The sequence below is a fragment of the Neofelis nebulosa genome, chromosome 6 (assembly GCF_028018385.1).
Source record: "Neofelis nebulosa isolate mNeoNeb1 chromosome 6, mNeoNeb1.pri, whole genome shotgun sequence".
Taxonomy (NCBI): domain Eukaryota; kingdom Metazoa; phylum Chordata; class Mammalia; order Carnivora; family Felidae; genus Neofelis; species Neofelis nebulosa.
The window spans coordinates 147825009-147849911 of NC_080787.1; the positions used below are offsets into that span (position 1 = coordinate 147825009).

The 24903-nt window shown below is 55.6% G+C and overlaps 1 protein-coding gene across 2 annotated transcripts in view; it reads left to right on the forward strand.

Annotated features, from left to right (window-relative positions):
- Positions 1-2244: 2244 nt before the first annotated feature.
- The window catches only part of SLC22A1 (solute carrier family 22 member 1), a 30233-nt gene continuing 7574 nt past the window's right edge, over positions 2245-24903 (forward strand). The window contains exons 1-8 of one of the 2 annotated variants that reach the window (XM_058735828.1): positions 2259-2910; positions 7867-7970; positions 9754-9908; positions 12512-12680; positions 13921-14035; positions 14268-14374; positions 17619-17833; positions 20688-20796. In XM_058735828.1, coding sequence (XP_058591811.1) covers positions 2500-2910; positions 7867-7970; positions 9754-9908; positions 12512-12680; positions 13921-14035; positions 14268-14374; positions 17619-17833; positions 20688-20796 — 1385 coding nt within the window. In that variant the 5' untranslated portion in view covers positions 2259-2499. Of the gene's footprint in view, positions 2911-7866; positions 7971-9753; positions 9909-12511; positions 12681-13920; positions 14036-14267; positions 14375-17618; positions 17834-20687; positions 20797-24903 lie in introns of both variants that reach the window. The other variant, XM_058735829.1, reaches the window with a different exon arrangement.

Consider the following 24903-nt stretch of genomic DNA (forward strand, 5'->3'; position numbering starts at 1 on the left):
AGGAAATTACAAGGGTTTCAGGAGCTCCGTGCCAGGAACCGGGGGGCAGAGCCCCAGACACATGTCCTACGATCTCACGCCGCCAGAAAGGACTGCTTTCAGCTTGGAGTGTGTGACTGTCCTGCCTTTGGGGGACGTTTGCCTCTGGCCTTCTTCCTTCCTGCCCTTCCAGTGAGCACTGAGCCCTCTGGCAGCAGCCCGGGGTGGGGCGGGGGGCCGGGGGTTCAAGAGCTACAACCCCCGGGAGGGGGGCCGTATTTTACCAAACCAGCCAGCGCCCAGTGCCCGTGGAGCAGAGAGAGGAGAGTCCCAGAAACAAAAGGGCCTCTCCCGTGTGCAAATGCAGGGACCCGCCCCGGATGTCTGTGCCCTCCCAAGGCTGACATTGGGGGAGGGGGGGAGGCATTTCCTGTCTGGTAGCATTTCGCTGTCCTCCGTCAGCAGTTCTGGCTGGGACTCCTGGGGTCCCACCCTGCGCCCAGACAGCCCCCTGACCCCGTTCCCTGCGTGTCAGGTTGTTTTACAACCGAGCAGCTGGGAGCCCGCCCTGGGCAGGTGATGGTGCTGGGTGGAGTCCCATGGGGTGCTGGGAAACTGCCTGTGTTGGGGCGGGGAGATAGGGAAGTGGGTTTGTTTGGGGAGCTTGGCTCTCTCACCACCCTGGTCGGTCCGCGTGCCCCAGGCTTTTAAAGGTCTGGTTGGCCTGTTCCCCTGAGGAGGGCGAGGGGGCTAAGATGAGGGCCTGGGGGGGGCCCGGCCACCACAGGCTGCCCCCCTACCCCGCCCCTGCCCCCAGAGCAGCCCTGGGGCTGGCACGCAGGCCAGGCAGACGGGCTGAGGGAGCTGCTGCTTGAGCCTGGCCTCAGAGGTCAGCCCGGCACGCAGGGCCCCAGAGGGGCGAGTGTGGAGTGCGGTTAGCCAGCCCCAGGCCGTGCGAGCAGCACTGCACGTGGGCTCGCAGGCCTTTCGAGGCCCTGCTGCTCCCAGGAACATTCCCTCCTTGTCTCCCAGAAGCCATTTCTCCTTGTCTGTTCCTGTGGAGCCACACGACCACAACCCTAGCTGGATGAGGCCGCACACTCGTCTCCCGGCTTCTGGGGGGACCCTCTGCAGGTCTGGGGCAAGATGGGCCTCAGCCCACGTGGTTCCTGCAGCTGCGAGCCTGAGGGTCCCCGTCAGCCGGTGGCATCTCCTCTCCTTGCTTTGTGGACTCCCCTGCAGGGCCACCTGCTTCATCAAAGCCAGCAGTGGGATGAGGGACGCCGGGCCAGGGGGCTGTGAAACCGCACTCGATGGAGTCCTGGGAGTGGCATCGCCACATTTGCTGCGTTCCGTGGGGACAGGCCATTCTCAGGTCCCGTGCCTACTCCAGGGTGCGCGTGCCAGGAGGCAGGGTCTTTGGGGGTCACCTTCCCATCCCTGCCTGCCACACCCTTTCTGCCTTTCATCACTTCCTGCTCCCCACCCTCACCCCCCGCCCCCCCCCCCCCCCCCCCCCGTCGTATCAACCTACTGGCCATAAGGTTCACGGCTGGCTGAGAAGCCAGTTTTGGGGGCTCCCCTAGTGCCCTCTGCTTGAGCTGACCCTCTGTGAATCTATCCCCCCGAACGGTATGCTGTTTGGAGTTAGAAGCTGCCCCATCTCTGTGTCCCAGAGCCCAGCACCGACTGAGACGTATAAGGACTTGGTGAATATTTGTTGAATGCAAAAAGCAAACTGACAGAGGAGTTGGTGAACTAAGGGCAGGCTAATAAATTCGGGATGTTGCTCTGGAGCAGAACAAGACTCAAGTTCAAGGACAGTGGGAACTCGGGAGGTTGCCGTTGGCTCCCCAAACCTCTGTTTTCCTAGCTGTGCCGTGAGGAGAGTCGTAGCGTTGACCTCGAAGGCTGTCACGACCTGGTAACAATTCAGAGCCCCGAATTGAAGGCTGATGCTTTTGTCATTGCTGAGTCTGAAGCTCATTCATGGCTCCCTTTTCCACGAGATGCCGGCCTGCAGGGCCCTTGGGGACAAATAGGACGCAGTGCTCGGCCGAGCCATGCTTGGGGCCAGGCCAGCTAGGTGAAAGGAGTGTGAGTGCTGGATCACACAGCACCTGAAGCCGTGATACCTTTGGTTTATCTGAATTATAAAAAGAAGTTTTAAAATAATCTCTCTGGAAGAGCCCTAAAGAGACCACTCTGGGGTGGGGAGGGGGGCTTACCTGGCAGGCTCTGGTTTTTTCCTCCAATGCCAAGAGAATTAGAACCCCAGCCTCGTGGCCTTGCTTCCTGGCCAAGCCATTTGGACACTCACCCTCCTGCCTTTCACCCTTGCCGGACACCCGCACCACGGGGTGAAAGATTATTTCCAGTTGGTTGGCTTCCAGGTAGAGCATGCTTGGACAGCAACTTGATTTCAGACCAGCCCATTGCAGAGAAGCCCACACGAAACATTGACCTTGGCTACCGCGGCCGAGGCAGTTTGGCCAAAGTGATGAGGGTGCTGGTCCAGTCATGCCCACTGTGGATGACATTCTGGAGCAGGTTGGGGAGTTCGGCTGGTTCCAGAAGCAAGTCTTCCTGACCCTATGCCTGCTGTCAGCTGCCTTCGCCCCCATCTACGTGGGCATCGTCTTCCTGGCCTTCACCCCGGATCACCGCTGCCTGAGCCCCGGGGTGGCCGAGCTGAGCCGGAGATGCGGCTGGAGCCTGGCAGAGGAGCTGAACTACACAGCGCCGGGCCCGGGGGCCGCGGGCGAGGCGTCCCCTCACCAGTGCCGCCGCTACGAGGTGGACTGGAACCAGAGCGCCCTCAGCTGCGCGGACCCCCTGGCCGGCCTGGCGGCCAACAGGAGCCACCTGCCGCTGGGCCCCTGTCGGCACGGCTGGGTGTACGAAACGCCCGGCTCGTCCATCGTGACCGAGGTGAGAGCTGGCCCTGTGTTTCGGGGGCCAGCTGGGTTTTAGGGACACGGGGGAAGCAGGGAGGAGAGTTCGATTCACTGAGCACTTAGAACGTGTCCAGTTCCGTCCCGGGCACTTTGCACGCTTCCCTTGCGTAGCCCTCCGCAGACCCTGGGTGATGGTGAAGGAGACTGAAGGTCAGAGCAAGCCGGGCTGAGCCAGATCGTTTGAATACGGGTCTACGGGGAGAGACGGGGTTCTCTTCTTTCTGCCCCACCGGCCTCTTCCTCCAAGAGCCTGCCGAATTCGCTTGGGGTGGGGCTTCCCTACTGTTAGAATTAGTGGGCTCCCCCTTCCTCCACTCAGGAAGCACGCGCCTGTGGGGGCTGAACGTGGCTGGGGAGCTGGGGAGGCCTCCCTGGCTTTGGAGCCAGACTGTTGCAATCCCGGCCACGTTCCAGATGAGCTGGGCGTCACTGCGTGGGTTACTCGGCGTCTCTGAGCCTCAGCTTCCTCATCAGTAAACCCGGGACGGCCGTGACCCACAGGGGCCGGAAGTTCAGCTGAGGCTGGCGTAACCGCTGACAGACCTGAGCTGGGCTGCACGAGGTGGCCTCACAGGATGCGGTGGTGGTGTCGTCGAAGCGCCCTGCTCGCCTAAGTTCGGGGGGCTCTTTCTGTGTTGTGCCTTGAGGATATTTTAGTAAAAAGCTACCGGGTTTTTTCCCTTCATGCATGCTTTTGAAAGCGATGGGTTTCCAAGGGTTCCAAGGCACCCTTCAATGACAGACGACCAGCGAGGCACCTCCTCTCCCAGGGACACCGAACTGCCCAGCGCTCTGGCTGGGAGTCTAGAAGCATACCGAGACAGAGAAGTATTTGTTCTCCGTGACTGAGAGCCACTGCACTAGTAAGCGGGCTGAAGCAGTCGGTCCTCCATCTATTTACTCCCCCATCTGTTCACTCAGTAAACGTGGCTGAGCCCTTGCTCCGTTCCAGCACTGCCGTGGTGCTGGGATGGAGACAGGGAGAAAGCTGGGCGCTTCTCTCCGGGAGCCTGGCATCTCCAGGGCAGTGGGGGAGGCGGGGAGAACAAGGCCTGTGCCCGGGACCACGCGTGGGCAGGCACACAGGGGGCAGCGGGCTCCAAGGAGGCGTCCCCGAGCCACCGAACTTACCACGGGTGCCTTCTGGAGGGAGGTGGCATTTGATTGGAGCCTCGGGTGTATCCTGAGCGGCAAGGAGAGGAAACAGGACGGGGAGGGGGAGCGCGGGCCCAGGCTCAGGGGAGCGGGAGCTCGTGCCACGCTGGGGACCATGAACCGTTGCACTGTCCTCCGGAAAGGAAAGGTCGCCAGATAAAACACAGGACACCGAATTAAATGTGAATTTCAGATAAATGACCAACGCTTTTTAAAAGATAATTATGTCTCAGATGTTGTGCATATTTGATACTGAAGCAGGGCATACAAATATTGTGTGGGCGGTGCCCATATCAAAAAATATACATATATGTGTGTTGTTTGTCTGAAATCCGAATTCAACCGGGCACCCTGTGTTGTCGTCGTTGCTGTTTTCTTCCTAAACGTGGCAACAAATGAGGAAATTTGGTCTTGTTTAGGCAGAGGAGCAAGGCGGTTTAGTTCTAGCTGAACCTTGGGAATGGCCTGGAGGCGTCCCCAGAGGTCAGGAGGGCTCAGGTGGCCCAGAAATGAGCCCCGGTGGAAGGGTCAGCCAACATGGTTGTTGCAGGAACAAAAGTTAGAGTGGCCCTGAAGAGACACAGGCCTGGCCTGGGCTGGGAGGGGGAGGGACCCCAGCTCACCTGAGGGTTCTTGGGGGGTGGGCGAGGGGGGCTACTGAATCTGAGCCTGGACCACGGGATAAGGAGCGGTTTGGGAGGTGGGGGTGGCAGACACAGAGGGGAGGAGCGGACAAGGGAGGACTCCAACGCAGGAGGACTCAGAACGCTCCAGAGCCGCGGGGGGGCGGGGGGGCCTCCCTGTGCGTGGCAGTAGGGGTCTGCTTCCACAGGACCCTAGATCTAAGCCCTGGCAGGAATTAAGGGGCTCCTGGAACCCTTGTGCTCAGGGGGAGCGGGGAGGAGGTGGCTGTCGGGTACAGAGTGCATTTGGGGCCCTGCGGAGTCCGAGGGCCGAGGGCCGGCCGGTGGGCTTCTGCTGAGATAACCCATGTGATTAGGTGCAGGGGCTCTGAGGTGGGAGGGCTGGAGGATCCGGCCCCTGGAAGTGATGCCGTCTCCTCTCACCCTCCCCCCACGATTGCTTCAAAGCCCTTTGCCTCCACTCCTCATCCTAAACTGAAGCTTGTTCTTGGGGGATTCACCTCGGGGATTTATTTCTGCAAAAATAATCTTTAACTCAGCCTTGCCTTGGACATTGGAACTTGCTCGAGGGAGGTGCTGAGCCAGCTTGTTTGAACACCCAGCCTCACTTCCCCTCCAAGCCAGAGACAGCGGCTGGGCTCCGCCTGGGGAAGGAATGTGCTGTTTACTGACTTTTTTGCCTCCCCTGTGTGGGGGGGGGGGGTGGGGTGGGGTGGGGTGGCCCTGTCGGCTGCAGCCCCACACTGGGCTGGGGGGCCCCACTCCAGGCTGGGAAGCCCTGTCCTCCCCTGCCTGTGGGCAGGAGCGACAGAAAGGCCTCAGCCCGAGGTCATGGGACCTAAAGTTACATCATAGTTTCCAAACTCGCCTGGTCCCCGAGGTCTCCTGGCTTCTGGTCTGTGATCTGCCGAGACAGGACCCACAGCAATCTGTACTCGGACAAGGACCCTGGGGGACTCCTGTGATCGGACGAGCTTGGACAGCACTGCCCACTGCTTTCTAGGCTGCCCAACACACAAGGCCCAGCAGGAGCCGTGACTGGACTCAGAGGCCCATCCGGCGCCCCCCTGGGGCTCAACACAGCCCTGGGCTTTTCCGGGGGCTGGGCCTGCCCTCCTGGTGTGCACACATGTACGAGAGGGCAGTGGTTGGGTGTGAGTTTGGGGGGCACGGGGCATGGCAGGTGACTCTAGCATAGTGGGAGGGGCGGTGGCGGGGCAGAGATCTCAGCAGGAGGCAGTGGTAGCAGGTAAAGCGGGGGTCCCTCCCACTGGCCCTGTGAGCCCCCAGCTTGTGCACAGTCCAAGGGCAAGATGTCATCCAGGGCATTTCAGGAAGCATGGCAGGGACGTCTTACAGACTCGCTCATGGTGAAGATTAGAACAAAAGACAAAAAACAGGGCCCTGCGGCTTCGGTGCAGTCTCGTAGACACCGAATGTGGTCTTGGACAGCGTGGGGGGAGGCTACAAAAAGACCGTTGGACGATTGGAGATACAGAGCCTGGGGCAGCCAGATAACACTCCAGAGCCGTCCGTCCCTCTGCCTTCTGACGGCGGGGCCCGGGGCAGCCAGGGAAAACCAAAGAACCGCAGTGGGGAGCTGGGTGAGGAGGGTGTGCAGCTGAGGGGAACGAACATCCCGGTCGGGACGGGGAACTTCAGAGGTGCCGGGAGGTATCTTGTCCTCCCAGGGCTGAGCCACCACGGGAGCGGACCGACGGGTCTGGGCATAAATAGCACGAGACAGGACAGGCTCATTTATGAGTTTCTGAAAGTCAGGTGGTATGTTGGGACGCCGGGGTGGCTCAGTTGGTTAAGCGTCCGACTCTCGGTTTCGGCTCAGGCCGTGATCTCACGGTTTGTGAGTTCAAGCCCCACATCGGGCTCCGTGCTGTTGGCACGGAGCCTGCTTGGGATTCTCTCTCTCCCTCTCTCTCTGCCCCTCTCCCTGCTTGCACACTGTCTCTCTCAATCTCAAAATGAAAAACATGGAAGAAAACCTTCTAAGAGTTAAAGGGTTTGTTATTTACCAAAGCCATTTTCACGTTTCCCCCTCAGTGCTTGCGTAGCTCTGTGAGTGGGACAGGATCAGCTCAACGCATCCGTTTCAGACTGGGAAACTGAGGCCCAAAGTGGCTAAGTGCTTTTCCTGCTGTCACATCCCACGATGTTGTCTGGTAGGGTGGGGCCGTGAATCCAAAGTAGCTAGAGCGGCACAGAGATTGGGAGAAAGGAGGGATGTGCCCCTAGACGCCGCCTAGTTAGGGCTGCACCAGGACCGGGGAGGGCGCCAGGGCCCGGCTGCGGAGCTCCATACTTACATCTGCCTTCTCTGAGCCCCAAAGAGGGAGTGGCGATGTCTCCTCATCACGCCCGTCCAGTGCCCAGGCATGTGCTCTCTAGGGTGGGACGTCCCCTATAACACAATAAGGCCCTTCATCAGACAGTTCTGTCCCGCCTTTGCCTCTGCCTCCCTCCTGCTCAGTCCCTCCCCTCTCTGGTTCTTGGCATGTCAGTCCCTCCGGTCCCTCCGAGTCTCCAGCTCCCCTGCCCCCCGCCCCCCCAGGACACTAATACCCACGCTGCTCCCACTAAGCCCGCCTTCCTGCGATCGTGTCCTCGCTCAGCCCTTCCTGTTCACACGGCAACATCAGTCACAACGGAATCTATAGAATTATTGGTGGACTTGACATAACAAAATGTATAATTAACAGGCACTTAATTGAGGGCTTTTGACCAATTTTGGAAAACATGTTCTGTTTATTTTGCTACACTTCCATCTTGAGGAAATTACTTTGCTGTACTTCTTTCTAGAAAACTTACCTGTTGGCCAAAAGACCTGTTGTATTTTGATAATCGACTATCAGTGTCAAAGCACTGGACGGTAGCTTCTTAACTAGTATATAGTGAGGGTAAAGCAAAGATATGAGGTCCATAATGATATTAACCGAGATTTGCCAGAAACCTTGAATTTGTCTTACGCGGTAAGAGAAGATGACATGAGACGCCTTCGGATGTCACATGTTGTGTTAAACGTTTACTTTGTCCGGAGGGAAGGCGGAAGGTGTAGTTTGACTCACAAGCGGTCTTGTGTTTTCGGCCCCTCCGACTGCGGTGTGGACCTGCTGCAGTTCAACCTGGTATGTGATGACTCTTGGAAGGTGGACCTCTTTCAGTCCTGCGTGAACGTGGGCTTCTTCCTGGGCTCTCTGGGTGTCGGCTACATTGCAGACAGGTACGTGAAGGCCAATCCACCTGTACGGAGCGGCAAGGCCGCGTGGAGAGTGGATCAGAGGGGTCAGTGATGGAAGAATCTGGCCAGTTGAAATCTACCACGGAACTTGACGGGGAAAAGACGTGGTAGCTAGTGCTTTGGACGAGGTGGGGCAGCAAGCTGGAGTAAGGTTGGGGACTTAGGGTGGATTTCAGGGGTCGACGCTCCACGCAGATTGTGTAGTTGGGGTGGTGGCCCGAGAGAAGGTGGGGACAAAGCCAAGGTTTATGTGTCAGGCAGGTGGATGAGGTGAGGGCGGGGCTATTTTTTGAGGCGGGCCTGAGTCGGGTAGAGGCCGACTTCCCTCTAGCTCTCTGTGGGGGGAGGGGGTGGGAAGCCGTCCCGAGTTGTGTCCCCGCAGCGCTAACATCACAGCTGTGCTAACAGTGGCCCGGGAGGCACCGAAGAGATGTCAAGGAGGCAAGTGGATACACGAGTTGCGCTCAGAAGAGAGTTTCGCGCTCGAGATAAATCTTTGGGCTTTGTCAGCAGGAACTGGTATTTAACGCCGTAAACTGTGTTTGAGATCAGCTAGCAGAGTGTGTAGAGAGGTGAACAGGTTGATAGGGAAGGAGTGGTGGCAAAGGAGATTTGGAAGAAACGACAGGCGGCGGGTGGGTGCAAAGCCGGAGAACACAAGACAAGGCTTGCTCAACGAGGAAGAGCACTCAACACCTGTGCACGTGGCCCCACGAGTGCCAGCGACAGGGACGGTGTCGGGAAGGCTAAAGAAGAGCGAGAGAGGAGAAAGCGGAGTCTGTGTGTGGGGGCAGCTCTTTGAGGCCAGTGGGCTACGAAGGACAGGGGGAAAATGAGGGGTCCAGGATGGGGACGACCGCATCACAGAGTGCAGGGGTGGGGGGTGGGGGGACCGGAGGCGTAGTGGGCCGGGGCTGGGCTCCAGTGACAGGGACGCAGCCTTCGGTCAGAGGCACAGGAGAAAAGACGGGGAGGTGGACACGGGTGCCATTAAGTCTGGTTGTTCTGAGGTGAGAAGGGGTGAGTGTTGGACGGGAAGTTTCTATCTCAGTAAAGGACAAGGGCGTTTATGGGCTGGTGTGGAGGTGCGCTGGGCGGGGGGCAGGAGTTTGAGGCCAGGAGGCAAGGAGAAGCAGGACGAAGGGCCGTGTGGGTGTCTAGGATGCAGGGAGTAGGGTGGGGCCCTCTGGGGGTGGGGACCAGGTGGCTGTGACCGCACCGAGGTTGGTCCCTTACTTCCTTGCATGTGGGACAAGGTCTGAGAGACGAGTCAGTAAAGCCCCCTACTGGGATGAAGCGTTAGCAAATAATTTGCCCATTTCGTTCATGAAAAAAGGAAAGGGAAATAATCCTCAATAGTTACACCACGAGAACTGAATGTTTTCCCGGAAATGTTGACACAGCTGATAAGACTTGCGTGGGGGTGCACCCCACTAAACCCTGTATAACACAGTCTGCCAGATACAAAGGCAATAAGAGGGGACCCGTGTGGGACCCGCAGAGCCGCTGGGGGAGCCCCCCTTTAGGCTGAGATGCCAGATGGCTGAGAGCGTCAGGACTCTGGATTCCTGGCTACAGTGTGACTTAACGAACCTCGGAGGGGCCGCTGTTCCCTGAGGATGACAAGGTCGGGCCCTGAGGGGGACAGCCCCTCCGGAGAGCAGTGACATGCGCCTCCCGACTGGGACTTGCTGCCCCGTGGTGCCCACCTGACCCCAAATACCCAACAGCCCCACCTCAGGTCCCTGTCTCCCTGCCTCTGAAGGTTTGGCCGCAAGTTATGTCTCCTGGCCACCACCCTCACCAGTGCCGTCTTGGGCGTCCTCACGGCCGTGGCGCCAGACTACACGTCCCTGCTGCTGTTCCGCCTGCTACAGGGGCTGGTCAGCAAGGGCAGCTGGACGTCCGGTTACATCCTGAGTAAGTATCCGCGGGGCTGACTTTCCACAGACGTCGGGTGGGCGAGAGGAAGGGGGTGGGGCCAAACATGGAGGTGGGTCTGGGGGGAGAAGGCAGGTTTGCAGGGTCTGGAGACATCGTGGTCACTCTAGTTGTATGTGATTGTGTGACTGGGGCAGGGGCACTACGTGGGGATGGCCTGCCTCCTTCCTTCCTTCCTTCCTTCCTTCCTTCCTTCCTTCCTTCCTTCCTTCCTTCTTTCTTTTCCTCTCTCCCTCCTTTCCTTCCTTCTTTCCTTTCTTCCTTCCTTCCTTCCTTCCTTCCTTCCTTCCTTCCTTCCTTCCCTCCCTCCCTTCTTTCCTCCCTCCCTTCTTTCTTTCCTCCTTCTTTCCCTCTCTACTTCCCTCCCTCCTTTCTTTTCCCTTTCCCTTTCCCTCCCTCCCTCCCTTTCCTTCCTTCCTTCCTTCCTTCCTTCCTTCCTTCCTTCCTTCCTCCCTTCCTTTGTCTGAGAGACACTTAAATAACCACTTAAATAGATCAATCTTTCCATATCAACTCATCTATTTGGAAAAAGATCTCAGTTGATGTGTTTACAGCAGGGGGAGGGGCAGGAAGGGGGGTCAGGTAAGAGAATATTTTAACATTTTAAATAAGAAAGAACCAGCACCTCCTGAAAAGAAATACAACTCAACTGGTTTGAACCACTTGAAAATTAGGAGAGAAAACAAAGAGGAGATAAGAGAAGAGAGAAACATTTTTTTTTTTAAATTGAGGTGTAAACCACTGTAATTCTACATTTTTTTCTTTCGAATTTTTCTTGGAAGGGTGAGAAGAGAGAATGAAAATTACTTTCTTGGAAGGAGGTAGTATAAAAGAGCCATCTATGCTTTCCTCAGCCCATAGGTGAGCGCCTCAGACAGCAGTGAGGATAATCCACAGTTGTGCTCATTTGTAGAGAACAGAAAAGAAACAGTGATGCCCTTCCGCCTCTGAAGACGCTATCCTGTGTCTTGGCATTCTGGGAAATGGTTCATTAACCAAGGGAAAGCATGTTTCTCCCCCTAGAAACTGTGTGCAGATGGTTTTGTTTAATCGGTTCGGGACATATGTATTGGCCACGTGTATGTTCAATATGTGCTATTTGGCACATGGTTAAGAAGATGAACTTGGGGTCACACGTTGGCTGCCCAACACTGACGGGTCGTGTCATCTTGGGCGAGTTCCATAATCTCCGGCCTCGATGCCCTCATGGGGGGGGGGTGGCCGTGCCCTGAGCGGATGAGCCACACAGGTGGCGCTCGGAGCAATGCCTGCCCCGTGCCCGGCCCTGCCTGGTTCTGTTGCTGCAGGGTGGTCACTAGGGCAGGGCTGGGGCACTAGGGTAGAGGAGGCATCCTTCCTCCCTGCAAGGAGCTCACACGCTGGAGAGAACGACAGATACCCGAGCGGGTATCTGGGTGGGGTGAGGGCCATGCCTCCTCCGAAGGCTTTCCCCACTCGCCTATGGGTCACACCCCCCACCGCCGTCCCCCCCACTTCGCCACCCCGTCCCCCGCCAGTGGCTCATTGGCCTCCTTCGTTGGCTCCTCCTCTTCTCCCCGATCCTCTCGTCCCTCAACAGGGCGGGACCCAGGATGTTGTCCTCCCCAACCCCACACCCGTTACACCTGCCGACCCCCACCCCAGCCCCCAGTCTGTCAAGTGCCGTCTGTCCCGCTGCTCAGACCTGCCATCTTGCGGTCGGTCACGGCCTCCGCTTCCCCACTCCTGTGTCGGCCTCCTTGGGGTCCTGCTGTTACTCTCACAGCACACCCGGACCCACCGTCTCTTCCTCCGCCGCTGCCACTGGGCCCCGGCCAACACTGTCCCTTCGCCTCCACGTCGGTCTCAAGTCTCAGCTCAGCAGCAGACGTGGGAGTGCGTTTGCCCCTCAAGGGACCGGCTCTGTGTTTCACGCCATGCAAGCCAGCCTTCTCTGAGCCCCCCCTGGCCTCGCCCGGCCCCCTGCCCTGGAGATCCCCGTCCTCAGCTCCTCTGCCTGGAACTTCACCCTTGAGGTCCACCCCATGGCACCGCCCTCTGGCAAGCTGTGTCCCCTGACCCTCGACTGTCCCGATCCCCTCCCACCAGTTCACGTTTCGCTCCGCCGTGGCATACGGTTTACTCATTTACCGCGTGTGCCCTCGGCCCTCTCCCTCGAGGAGGAGGGGTGCGTGGGCCGCCACTGCCCATGTGGCTGCCACAGGCCGCAGGCACGCAGAGTGGTGCCGGGTCCCTCACTAAGTCCGTGAGCACTCCTGGGGCCGAGGGAAATATAGCTCAGCCCGGAGCTCGCGGGGCCAAGCTCTGGGGAGGAGAGGCGGAAGGTGTCAGGCAGACTGGATCCTGAGTGCGTGACGGGCAGTACGGATGGCAAATGGGGGAGTTTGAAAAAGGACCAGCTCGAGAGAGGCTGGGACGAAGGGCGGGGTGTCTCCGGGAGCCTCGATCAGCGGGACTTGGGAAGGAGCCTGGGGTCAGGCAGGCGGCGGGGCGGGGGGGGGGGGGGGCACGGGGTGGGGGGTGGACGCAGGGGCTCACCGGGGAGGGAAGGAGCCAGAATAGTGACTCATCTCGTGTCTCAGTCACAGAATTCATGGGCTTGGGCCACAGGCGAACCGTGGCGATCCTCTACCAGGCGGCCTTCACGGTGGGGCTTGTGCTGCTCTCGGGAGTGGCCTACGCCATCCCTCACTGGCGGTGGCTGCAGCTGGCCATCTCTCTGCCCACCTTCCTCTTCCTGTTCTACTACTGGTACGTGGGTCCCCCGAGGCGGCCCCGGCTCCTCTGTCCAGCCCCGGACCCCTGCGCGGTGACCCCGGCTGCCACACGGGCCGTCCTCCACATGGCCGCGGTGGCCACGGGCACGGGCATAGGGCTGCTACCACTCTCTGTGCCACTCGGGTGGTCCGTGTTCTGACAGCGGCCCTCATTCCATGGGGAGCTAGCCTCAAACGGGGCCTCTTTAAATTCGCAGCCCCTTAGATGGAGAGGCAATGCTTCAAGTCCCACAAAACCCCACCTAGCCACTTGGTAGGCATTTGCTGTTGGCTGAATGAATGAATGAATGAACGAGCGAATGGGGAATGTGCACGTTAGGCCATTGTGAAATAAACCGGCCCAAATGAGCTGTCGCTCTCACTAGCTGTCGGCACTTGGCAGGGTCCCCGGGGAGAAGCATCCGGACAGATGAGTTCTGATGGTGGGGCAGGGAAGGGGTGCAGAGAGGGCTGCGGACAGAAGTACCTCAGCCCTGCCCCTGCGGTCACTGTTCTGCTGAGGGCAAACCTCATCTATGGGCGGCACCGCAGTAGACCCAGCCTCTCCCAACCAGGGCTGACTAGGAGCCGCACACTCGTGCTCAGGACCAGCCTGCTGTCTCCTCGCCAGGCTGCAACCAGGGGCTCTCTGGGGGGGAAAGGAGGGTCAGGAGGGGTGGGGCCACGCCAGAGTGTGTTCAGAAGACCTTCAGCCAGAGATGCTCAGTCTTCGAGTTGTAACATCCTTCCCTGGTTTGAAACGGACAGCCTGCTATCTCCCCGGTGTTAAAGGAAAGTGAGTATGGTTTATTTAGTTTGGGAGAGATTTCGAGCCTTGTTCGACCGCCCTCAAATTACACGGAGACACCTGCTGTAGCCCAAGGGGTGGGGGGCACACGGAACGTCCATTCTGGGTGAGGAACAGGGCTCCCAGCTTCCAGCAAAGAATGGGGCCCCTGCCCCATGAAATGCAGGCCACATAGGAAAGCGGTGGTTCCCTTTTTGCCCCTAAATCTTAGCAGGTGCCACTGAGAATGTGAGGGGCCCGTGGAGCTCCTTCGTGCGCCCCCTGAGCCAACACAGGGTGACCCCAGATCCTCGTCCACTAGCTGCTTGAGGACTGACAGTCCCCACGTGAGGCGGGTGGGTTGCTCAGAGCAACATCGCTCTGACCAGGGCTTAAAATGGAATGCGCTCTGGGGAAGGTGCCACGGAGTGACGATCTGTGTCTGCAGGTGTGTGCCCGAGTCTCCCCGCTGGCTGCTGTCGCAGAAGAGAAACGCTCAAGTGATGAAGATAATGGGCCACATCGCCCGCAAGAATGGGAAGCTGCCACTTGTGGATCTGAAGGTGATGTGCTGGCAAGGGCTTCCTCACATCCCTGAATTTGGGGGTCGGGTTTGTGATTTAGAAAGTGCTTCTGGGGCTGCCTTGAGAAGCAGGAAGGCACGGGAGGCAATGGGGGTGATGAGTGCCGAGCACAGGAAGGGCAGTGGCTGACCGAGGGGCGGGGTGGCTCTGAGGGCTTCTTCGGCTCCCCCCGCAGTTAGGATGTGGCTGACCCTCTCCGTCTCCCTCCTAGATGCTCTCGCTCGAAGAGGACGTCACCGAGAAGCTGAGCCCCTCCTTTGCAGACCTGTTCCGCACGCCACAGCTGAGGAAACACACCTTTATTCTGATGTACCTGTGGTAAGGGGCCCTCCCTGTGCCTTCCCTGCCAAAATCGGTGAGCCTGCCGGACGCCGGGGTACAAGTTAAAGACAGCGGAGCAGGGCGCCTGGGTGGTTCGGTGGGTTGAGCGGCCGGCTCTTGACCTCGGCGCAGGTCGTGGTCTCACGGTCAGTCATGAGATCGCACTGAGCATGGAGCCTGCTTGGGATTCTCTGTCTCCCTCTCTCTCTGCCCCTCCCCCCCCGCCAAAAAAAATAAATGAATAAACATTACAAAAAAGACAGTGAAGCAATGCCGGTGCAAAAAGAGAAGCATGAAAAGGAAATTTTAGATGAATTTCAAGCAAAGAGCTCTTAGCGAGATGTCTTTTTTTCCTCCCTTGAGGGCTGATTAATGGGGAAAGACATCCTTTTAGTAAGAAGAGCATGTTACGTCGGCGAGGTTAACAGTAAGTTGATGAGACATGACGAAGGGTTCCCAGGGTTGCCTCAAACCCCACGTGTCCGTCTTTTGGGAACAGAAGAGTCTTGATTTCACTTCAGCAGGTGATTTCAGTGGCTCCTGGTGCTTCCAAAGGGGACGATCCCTTCCTCACACCTCAGAACTTCAGAAACCCTGCCCTGAGCGTTTCTGTGTCTTTATGATCCACTGATTACAGAACTCTTGGACACCAATGGACTCACCCTTGTACCCCCTGCCCACCCCCAGGGTCTGTACCTCCCTCCAGGTTGCCATCTTGCAGTTCTCTACCCCGCTCCCTCAAAGGACATCGGGTCGGCTCCCCACTACCGGGGCTTTGTCGTTGACATGCTTCTCTCACACCTGGGGCTGAACAGCTGGACTGTGGGCTTCCCCTGCTGCTGGTGTAACTCATTTCCGCTTCCACATAAGGTTTTACTAGAACTAAGTGTTCAAACTAATAGGGTGGTGCCTGGCACATGGGAGCCCCACAAATATTTGCTGAAGGTTGAATGAATAACCACTGTTCCACGGAATCCATCCTAAATGCATTAGACACCAGCCAGGCTCATTCCCGTTGGCCCATCAGTCACCTGCCACGCCTCCGTGTTGGTCCCCGAGTTCGGCAGCCAGCCCCACGATGGGTCCCGGGAGCCTTTGCAAACACCCCTGCTGCCTGTGCCCTCCTGTCTCCCTCCTTCCTTCTTCCCCTTACCACTCACTGCCCCCATTTCCATCCCCTGGCGCACTCCTCTTAAGGGGGTGGGGGGCGCTTTGGCTCCTCTGCTCTCACACCCCTGCACCCAAGCCCTCAGCAAATTCTGCTCTATTTTGAAAATGTGTTCAGAATCTGACGTTTCGCATCACCTGCCCTCTCAGTTCCCCTCCCGACGGTCGTGATCTCTTGCCTGTGCTGTTGTGGTACCTCCTAGCTGTCCTGTCTGCTCCCACCGCCGTCCCCCGCCGGGCGCTGCTCACAAAGCAGGCAAAGACCAGGTCGCTCCCCTGTCCACGCCTCCCTAGTCCACTGAGGATAAAACCAGACTCCTTCCCGTGGCCTCCAAGGCACTGACCCCGGACACCTTCCCTCCACCTGCTCCTTCAGTGCAGAAACTCCGGCTGTGTGACTCCAGAAGCCCTCACTATCCGTGACTCAGCTTCCTCATCAGCACGTGGGGCCATGATAGGACTTACCTCCCAGGCGCGTTGGCAGATTCACAAGATAACATGTGTGAACAGCTTAGAACGGTGTCCGATGTAGACGCGGGAACCCCTCAGTACCAGGAGGTGCCATTTTAACACGCACATGCAGTTCATGGGTTCTGCCAAAAGATGGCAGCCCTGCATATTTGTGAACCGTTTGGGGACCGGAAAGTCCAGGCTCTCCATTCCTTTCTCTTAAATCAACGTCTTTGTCAGTAATACGTGACTGTTCCCGTTTAACTGGCTAACTGGCACGGAGGGGGCCCCTGGGCTTATCTGGACTCACCAAGCTACAGGCGAGTGCCTTCCTTCACGTTGCCTTCATCCTTTTCTCCAATCAGGAATGAGGCAGGGCTGGAAATGAGAGCCTCCCTGTGGTTCTCTGCGTGCAGCTTTAGAAAACAAGGGGGTATGTTAATGGGACACATCAGTCGTGATCTCGGTTTTGGAGCTGGTGGGCAATCCAGATGCTGGGATAAGAGCAGTTTATCGTCAACCGAGGTCTCTTCTCACAGTGTCATAAAATGTGTCCAGCCTCCGAAATCATACAATGTCACCTAAAAGGACACGTGGAACTCTCTGAAGTCTCTCTGAGCCACTTAGCTGGTCCCTATCGGTCTAGGTGCCTTGTTCTGTGACACTGCTATTCTCCCCTGGACGACGCATGGATGGGTCGTGGGGTGGGCTACAGGGGGTAGCTTCCACAGGGTGGAAGACAGGGGGACAACGCCACTGTGCAGCTGGAGAGACTTGGCCGGTATCTGCTCTGCTCTCTCTGCGTACTTGACCTTGGGGAGACGCCGATGCCAATTACTGCTCATCTTTGCCGAGTGCTCTTCCGGTGCCAGGAAGCCCACCAGGTACTTCCTGTGGGGCAGGGAAGGGGTGCAGAGAGGGCTGTGGAGAGAGGTATCTCATCCCTGCTCCTTTGGTCATCGTCCTGCTGAGGGCAGACCTTGCCTGTGGGTGGCACTGAAGTAGACCCAGTCTCCCTAAACGAAGGCTGGCCTCTGCGCCTGTACGTCCGTGGTCAGGACGGCTGTCCCCTCGTCAGGGTGGAACAAGGGAGAGGTCGCTTTGCCCGAGTCTCCATGTTTGGGCGGGATGGGACTTGCCTGAGTGTTCCCGGAAGACCTTCTTCCATTTGCTGATGAGGGAATTGAGGCACAGAGGGCTTAGCTAAGTTACTTCGGGTCACACGGCTCATACAGCAGGCCTGATTACTGAACCTTCTCACCCACCTTCTCCCGCCCGCCTCCTTGTAGCTGCCGGAGGATTAGACGAAGTAAGGCCCGTGCAGGGATCCGCGTGGGGCCAGGCCGCTAGGTCGCAGGAAACAGTCAGGGTCTCTGGGACACATGCTTATGTCCTGGAAGTCATTGTCTCACATAAATCTGAGAGGAGCTGCTCCCCGAGGGTCCCTCTAGGACGTCCTTCCTGACGATTATCCCCTCTTCTCGGATTGCTCTCGGACATTCTAAGTCAAGGGACCCACGCTCCTCTCCAGCTCGTAGGGACCTTCGTCCTGGCTGCCAGAATCCCCCCTCCCTGCTGTCCCACAGACACTCTGCCTTACACTCCGCCTCCCCTCCGTGCCCAGGTTCACCAGCTCTGTGCTCTACCAGGGCCTCATCATGCACGTGGGCGCCACGGGTGCGAACCTCTACCTGGATTTCTTGTACTCGGCTCTGGTTGAATTCCCGGCGGCCTTCATCATCCTCATCACCATCGACCACTGCGGCCTCATCCGCCCGTTGGCCCTGTCAAACCTGGTGGCGGGGGCAGCCTGCTTCGCCATGATTTTTATCTCACACGGTGAGCTGTCCATCATCATCTTCTAGGGAACTGAATCATCCAACTGTGGGAACAGTGTTTTCGCTGCTCGATGAGCCCCTGGGATAAGAACAAAGACAAAGATGGGTGTTACCTTCATCTACAAGGGTTTTTTTTCGTTTTTCGTTTTTGTTTTTTAAATTGAGGTATAACATACACTCAATGAGCAAATTATAAGTATAAAAGCTGATGAGTTTGTCCATAGGTATATATCTGGGTACCATGACCCAGATCACGTGGCACATTTCCAGCACCTTAGGAGGTTCCCCCATGGTCCCCGACAATCCATATTCAACCCCCCTGTTCAGATCACCGCTGCTCTGACCTCTGTCCCTGAGCATTAATTCCAACGGTTCTTGAACTTCACACGAAAGGAACTATACGAGATGTGCCCTGTGTATTTGTCTTGCTTCGTTCACTCATTCCACCTGTGAGACTTATCCATGCCGTCACACCGGAGCGTAGTTTATGTGCTTTTTCATCGTTGTGCAGCATTCTACCGTATGAATCCCTTGCCACTTACCTGTCTCACTGCTGACTGACCCTTGTGTGGTTTCCAGCATCTGCCTCTTGGGATCTAAGCTGCAGTGAACATTCTAGCACATTGTCTTGTCATGGTGCGGGCACCGATTTCCCTTGGGGACAGATCTGTGTGTTTTCTGGGTCGGGGCGGCATATATGTACCTCTAAGTAGATGCAAACAGGCTTCCAAAATGGTTGGACCAATTTATACTCCCACCAATGATGCCCACGTGTCTAATTGTGACACATCATCACCAACACGGGGTGTGGCTAGTCTTTTTCACACCAGCCATTTCGGTGGGTGTATGCTTTCATCCTTCATTCTTACAATCCAGGATAATCCAAAACAGAATCATTTTCGTCAGTTTTAATTTCCAATGCACAAACTGCCTTTCCTCTTTGTTCCTTTGGGAAGATTGTTAAACCAGATTTGCTATTCTCTCTGGTTTCATTGCTTGCGCTCTGGCCTTGTTGGTTAAGTGAGTTGTTTTGGTAAGCTTTTATGGAGGGTATTGTGGGAAGCGTTTCCTGAACTCTGTCTTCTCAAGGAACAGGCTGGATATAGATCAGGCTGAAAATAAAAAATAATAAATACAAAAAATAAATAAAAAGAGGTGGAAAAAGGCAGCTCAGTTTTCTCCCCCCTCCTTGCATGGTGAGAGGACAAAGAAGACAGGGAAAGGGGCAGAGGCCATCTGAAATAGATTTTACCCACCTTCTCCCGCATTTTCTTGTTTCTAGGATCCTGGAAAGATAAATGAGAAGTTTTGTTGTTGTGGTTGTTGTTTTTTAAGTAACAGCACTGGGTACAGAGAGGGAGCTTGAGGTCTGAGACTGTTCAATTATCAGGCAGGCAGAGCCCAGGCATCATGTTCTGTGGTCCCATCCTCCCAGGCCCCCCTCACAGCCCCACCCTCTCCACTTGGCCTCGATTTAGTCCTTGTCACATTAGATGGTAAACACTCACTCCCTCGTCCAGGAATTATTTCGAGTACCTTCTCTGTGGCCAGTGTGCATCTAGGCCCTGGGATCTCAGCAGGAAGTTCTTGCTTTGCAGAATTTGCATTCTAGAGGGAAAAAGAGAAGGCGAAGCGTGGCGGGCTTAGTCCTTGGTGTGGTGGTCAGGGGTGGCCTCGGGAGACCTGAATGAGGGGAATGAGCCGTGTTGCCGTCTAGGGAATGTGCTTCCCGGGGGGGGGACAGGAGTGGGAGTCTCCCCGAGGAGGGCAGAGCTGAGCATTCAAGGAACAGCTGGAATCCTTGCACCTAGAATCAGGAGAGCAGGGGCAGGAGCGATGGACGGAGGCCCAGTTAGCAGGAGGTGGCCTTGGACTGTACCCCAGTGTGGAAGAGAGGCACTGGGGGCTTTGGGCAGGGATGGCCCCACAGTGCCAAGGGGAGCTGGGGCGGTTGAACAGCTCAACAGATTAAAGACCCCAGAGTTTGTGTGCAAGGCCCTCCCTCTATGTACGGAGTAAACTTCATCTTTTCTCTTTAGGAAGCTGGGGCGCGTCCTTGATTAGCACAAGGTGGGGAGACTGGGCTGGACCTTGTGGCCAGCTCGTTCCTAAGGCCACCATGTCCTCTCTCCTGGGAGCCTCACGCTGGTGGAGTGAAACAGAGCAGGCTTCCGTGAGCAGCCAATATCTGGGGCCAGGGGTTGAGATGGCATAGTGGCTGTGACCCAAGAGGCTTTCTAAGTGACCTGGCATGTCACAGGAGCCACTTGTGTGTGTCAGTGTTTGGGGCGATCCAGGTGGAGCAGGTGAAGGTGCCCAATTCTTGGATCAGTCCTCAACAGGGGACGGGCTTCCTGGACCGTCATGTAATCAAGAGCCCACAGCAGTCGGCTAAGCGGAGACAAGCTTTGCTTCCCTAATGCTCACATCTGGGACTATCTGGAGAAGGGTTTTGGTTTTAAAAATGTGTTTGGAAATGAACCCTAGATGGAAGATTAGAAATCTGGTCTGTCAGCTCCAGGATAGTACCTAAAGGGCTGCATTTTTCGTGTACCTACTGTGTTTCCGGAAACCAAGAGACAAAGAAGGAAGTCACGTGGCTGACAGGAGGCAGAGCTGAGACTCCAAATGCATGTTCTTTCCCCTGCACAGAGGATCCCCCCTTCATGTGTCACGGTCAAGTTCTGAGACCTCTCAGGACTGTTTACTTATCCCAGAAGGAAAGAGTTAGACAAGACAGTCCTTCAGGCCCTTCCAGCTCTAAAGGCCAAGCTTCTTAACCTGACTCCTCGAGGGAGGGAACTCTGTGACCGCAGTCCTCATGTGAGATCCCCACCTCTGTGTTTCCTGTCCAGATCTGCACTGGCTAAACATCACAGTAGCTTGCGTTGGCCGAATGGGAATCACCATCGTGTTCCAAATCGTGTGCCTGGTGAACGCCGAGCTGTATCCCACGTTCGTCAGGTGGGCGCACAAAGCAGGGTGGGGGGGCGACAGAGGTCGGGTAGCCCCTGAAATAGCTGTGCACCAGCCAGGCTCAACGAGGACCGGCACTTCTAAGACAATTCCTCAAGGCTCCCCCAAGGTCCGTTTGGACATTGAGGCGGGGGTTGGGCATCAAAGAGCGCGTCAACACCCGATTGTAGGAGAGAACGTGAGATGGAAAGGTTGGAGGAGACTGTGCAGAGGGCAGGCATGAGAGAAAAGGCATCTGCATAGAGACGGGAGAGAGTGGGAGACTGAGTTTCAGCCCAGCCCACGGCTAGTGGCACGAACTCCCGTAGCTCCATCCGTGCCTGTAGACACACGTTGCGTAGACAGAGTTCCGACTGGCCCAGTGACACAGGAAGCATTTCTAGAGCTGTGCCATTTCGCCCCCAATGTCATTATTTCCATTTTACAGATGAGGAAGTTGAGGTTCAGAGAGGGATACAGGACTCGCAAGAGGCACACAGCTGGAAAGTGGCAGGGCGTCTGCCCTGATGCCCACCAGAAGCCCGTGCCTTTCCCGTGATGACACAATGCTTGTCCGTAAACGTAGCAACAGGCCTGGAGGACTTATCGTTCCAAGTCAGGTTCAGACCAGAGTTCACTCTAACACGCACAGTTTGCTGAATTTTTATTATATGTGTGTTCATTTACCTGCCGCGACGATCAGTATGGAGACGTCTCCATCATCTCCAAATGCTTCCTCGTGTCCCTTCCCCACCTCCAGCACCTGGCAACCACTCATCTGATTTCTGTCCCTTTGGTTCTACCTTTTCCAGAATGTCATGTCAATGAAGTCACAAGGCAGGCAGACTCGGTGTTTGTCTCCTTTCACTTAGCAGGACGGGGGACGTCACGTAGTTGCCCGCCTGCGTCTGTGCTCTGCCCCTTCTGAGTGCATGCTGAGTGCTTTTCCGGCGTGTGAATGATGTGCCACGATTTGTTTATCCATTTCCCAGTGTATTGGCATTGACTGTCTCCAGGTTGGAGTGATTACAGTGTAGCTGCTCATAAACATTCAGGTACGGGTCATTGAGTGGATACGTGTTGTCGTATCTCGTGACCACAAACTTAGGAGTGGCTCATATGGTAAGTGTGTGTTTAAATTTATAAGAAACCGTCAGAACGTTTGCCAAAGAGGCTGCACCATTTTGCGTTCCGCCAGCCACGTGAGACATCCTATCGTTCCACATCCTCATCAGCACTTGGTATTGTGAGTTGTCTTTTTCTTTATTCTTTATTTTATTTTTTTTATTTTTCGAAGTCATTCTGAGAAGTAGTGGTATTATTGTGACTTTAAATTACATTTTCCTAATTACTAAAAATGTTTGTATGGACTTACTGCCATCTGTATTTTAGGAGGCTTAGTTTTAAATGAAGATTATTTTTAGGGTAAAAGAAACTAACCACTTTACTTAAAGGTTGAATTCGGACCTTCGTTAGAATTTGGTCTATTTCCTCAAACTGTCTCTTCGGTCTGTGTCACTCTTTCTGGTGTGCTATTCCTCATGCCATCATGCTAGTAGTTTCTAAGGAATATTCCAGCTCCCCGATCGCTCAGCTGCACAGCAATCTGAGCCCATCAGTCAGCCAGAAGGTGCAACAGTGGCCCTGATTTACTGTCCTCTTCCCCACCTGCCCTTCATTAAAAGGCTCTGTCTCATACTCTCATCTATAAAAGGTTGCTTGGACTGAGTACAAAGGGATGAAGGCACATTAAAGAGAAAATCTTCCACATTTGGCAGTCCTGAGCCCGGAGTCTAAAATAGCCGGGCCAAACAATTCCATTGTCATGGCCACCGGACCCAGGGGACTGGCTGAAAATGTTAACTGTCAAAGGGCCTGAGTCCCTGCTCCTATGGGAAAGAAAGCCAAGCAACCCATCTCAAGGAGCCATTTGTGCAGAGAGCCTGTTGATAAGGATTCTCAATAACTACAAACGGAAGCCAGAAGTTCAGAAATAACTTTAGGGGCGCCTGGGTGGCTCAGTCGGTTAAGCTTCTTTCTGACTCTTGGTTTCGGCTCAGGTCGTGATCTCACGGTTTGTGATTTCAAGCCCCACGTCGGCTCTGAGCAGAGAGCGAGGAGCCTGCTTGGGATTCTCTCTCGCCCCCCTCTCTCTGTCCTTCCCCTGCTCACACACACACACACACACTCTCAAAATACATAAATAAACTTTATTAAAAAAAACTTTAAATGTGATCCATACACACACAAGAATAAGAGTCATGAAAGTTCTGATATTTTCAATTGATAGAATCCAATCGAAACTGTTTTTTTTTTTTTTAAACGGGTTACTCCAGTTACTTCATTACTTTACAAGAGCTCCAAATTTAAAAATTCCTATTGAAGCCATCTTGACCCTGCTTCTTTTTTTTTTTTTTTTTTAATTTTTTTTCAACGTTTTTTATTTATTTTTGGGACAGAGAGAGACCGAGCATGAACGGGGGAGGGGCAGAGAGAGAGAGGGAGACACAGAATCGGAAACAGGCTCCAGGCTCCGAGCCACCAGCCCAGAGCCCGACGCGGGGCTCGAACTCACGGACCGCGAGATCGTGACCCGGCTGAAGTCGGACGCTTAACCGACTGCGCCACCCAGGCGCCCCATCTTGACCCTGCTTCTTACTCACAGGAGGCTTTAGAAATGAACAGCCACCTTCTGACTGCAGCACATAGTGTCAAGAACGTTCTTTTGGCTTCAGGAGGCTCTGCCTTGTGTTGGAAATCGTCTCTCCTTTTTGTCTCCTCACTACGGCATGGGCTGCCTGAAAACGGGAACGACATAGCGTACTTCTCTGTACCTGTAATAGAGCTGTCCTGAGCGGTCCCCAAGGGCCCGTAGAATGGCCGAGTGCAGAAAACACCACACCATGTGACTTTCCCATAAGGAACTTAGCTCCCTCTCCCTACTGCTTCTAGCTTCTGTGTGCTTATTACATTTTTTTACTTCTCTAAAACGTAACTGCTTAAAATAACGGCGTCTTTTCTTTCTTCTCTTGGAAATGGCACTGAAGCTATTCGAAAAATGAGAATAAACAAAGCTGCAAATGCCAACTTTAAAACTAGGATGACCCTGGGGGCGCTGGGGTGGCTCAGCCCGTTGAGCGTCCAACTTCGGCTCGGGTCGTGATCTCGCGGTTCGTGAGTTCGAGCCCTGCGTCGGGCCCTGTGCTGACGGCTCGGAGCCCGGAGCCTGCTTCGGATTCTGTGTCTCCCTCTCTCTCTGCCCCTTCCCCTGCTCGTGCTCTCTCTCTTTCTCTCTCAAAATTAAATAAAGATAAGCAAACAAACAAACCTAGGACGACCCTGAAAGACAAGCGTGAGAAGAAGGGCTGCTGAATGCAGTGAGGTTTCAGAGGGTCTGGAAGATTCCAGGGATGCACGTGGTGACAGTAACCCTTGGACAAGGCCAACAGTTTTCCAAAGCAGGAAGCATACGGGGGAGGGCACAGCCCACAGTCCCTTGTTTGCAGTAACAGGATGGCTTCAGGGGCTGGACCCGTAAGCTCCATCCCCCCCCGACCTTGTGAGGCCGAAGGCAGTACAGGTAGAGCGAGGCCACTCAGGGACCTTCAGAGACCATTCAGGGACCTTGGAGACGGCGGTGTGCGCGAGGCAGGGTGGAGGAGGAAGACCCACCATGGTGAGCAATTCTGTTCTGTCGACCCCTGTCGATTGGGAATGAGAGACGTTAAGCATCTGATCGCATACGACCCAGGTCAAAAAGAGAATCTGTCCTGACCCGGCACGTGGCCTGGCTCCTCTCCACAAATTCTTCGACACGGCTGATACAGGAAGAGATCCCAGTAGTAAAGGTGGACGATAAAAAAGCAATCCACCCAGTTACGCAAATAGACCACGAGAGAAGAGGAGAAAGGGAGCAAAGGGCAAAGGACAAATGAAGAATACTCACGAGCAAAACAGTGTCACAAAGCAGATGAAAACGGTGACCCAAAATACCACAACCAAATGCAAACTCTGCCTGAGTCATTTCTATCAAATGAAAGCCTAAAGCCAAGATAAAAGTTCTTGGGTCAGAATATGGACCAGATGATAGAAATGGAGACCTGTTTGAAAGCAGTG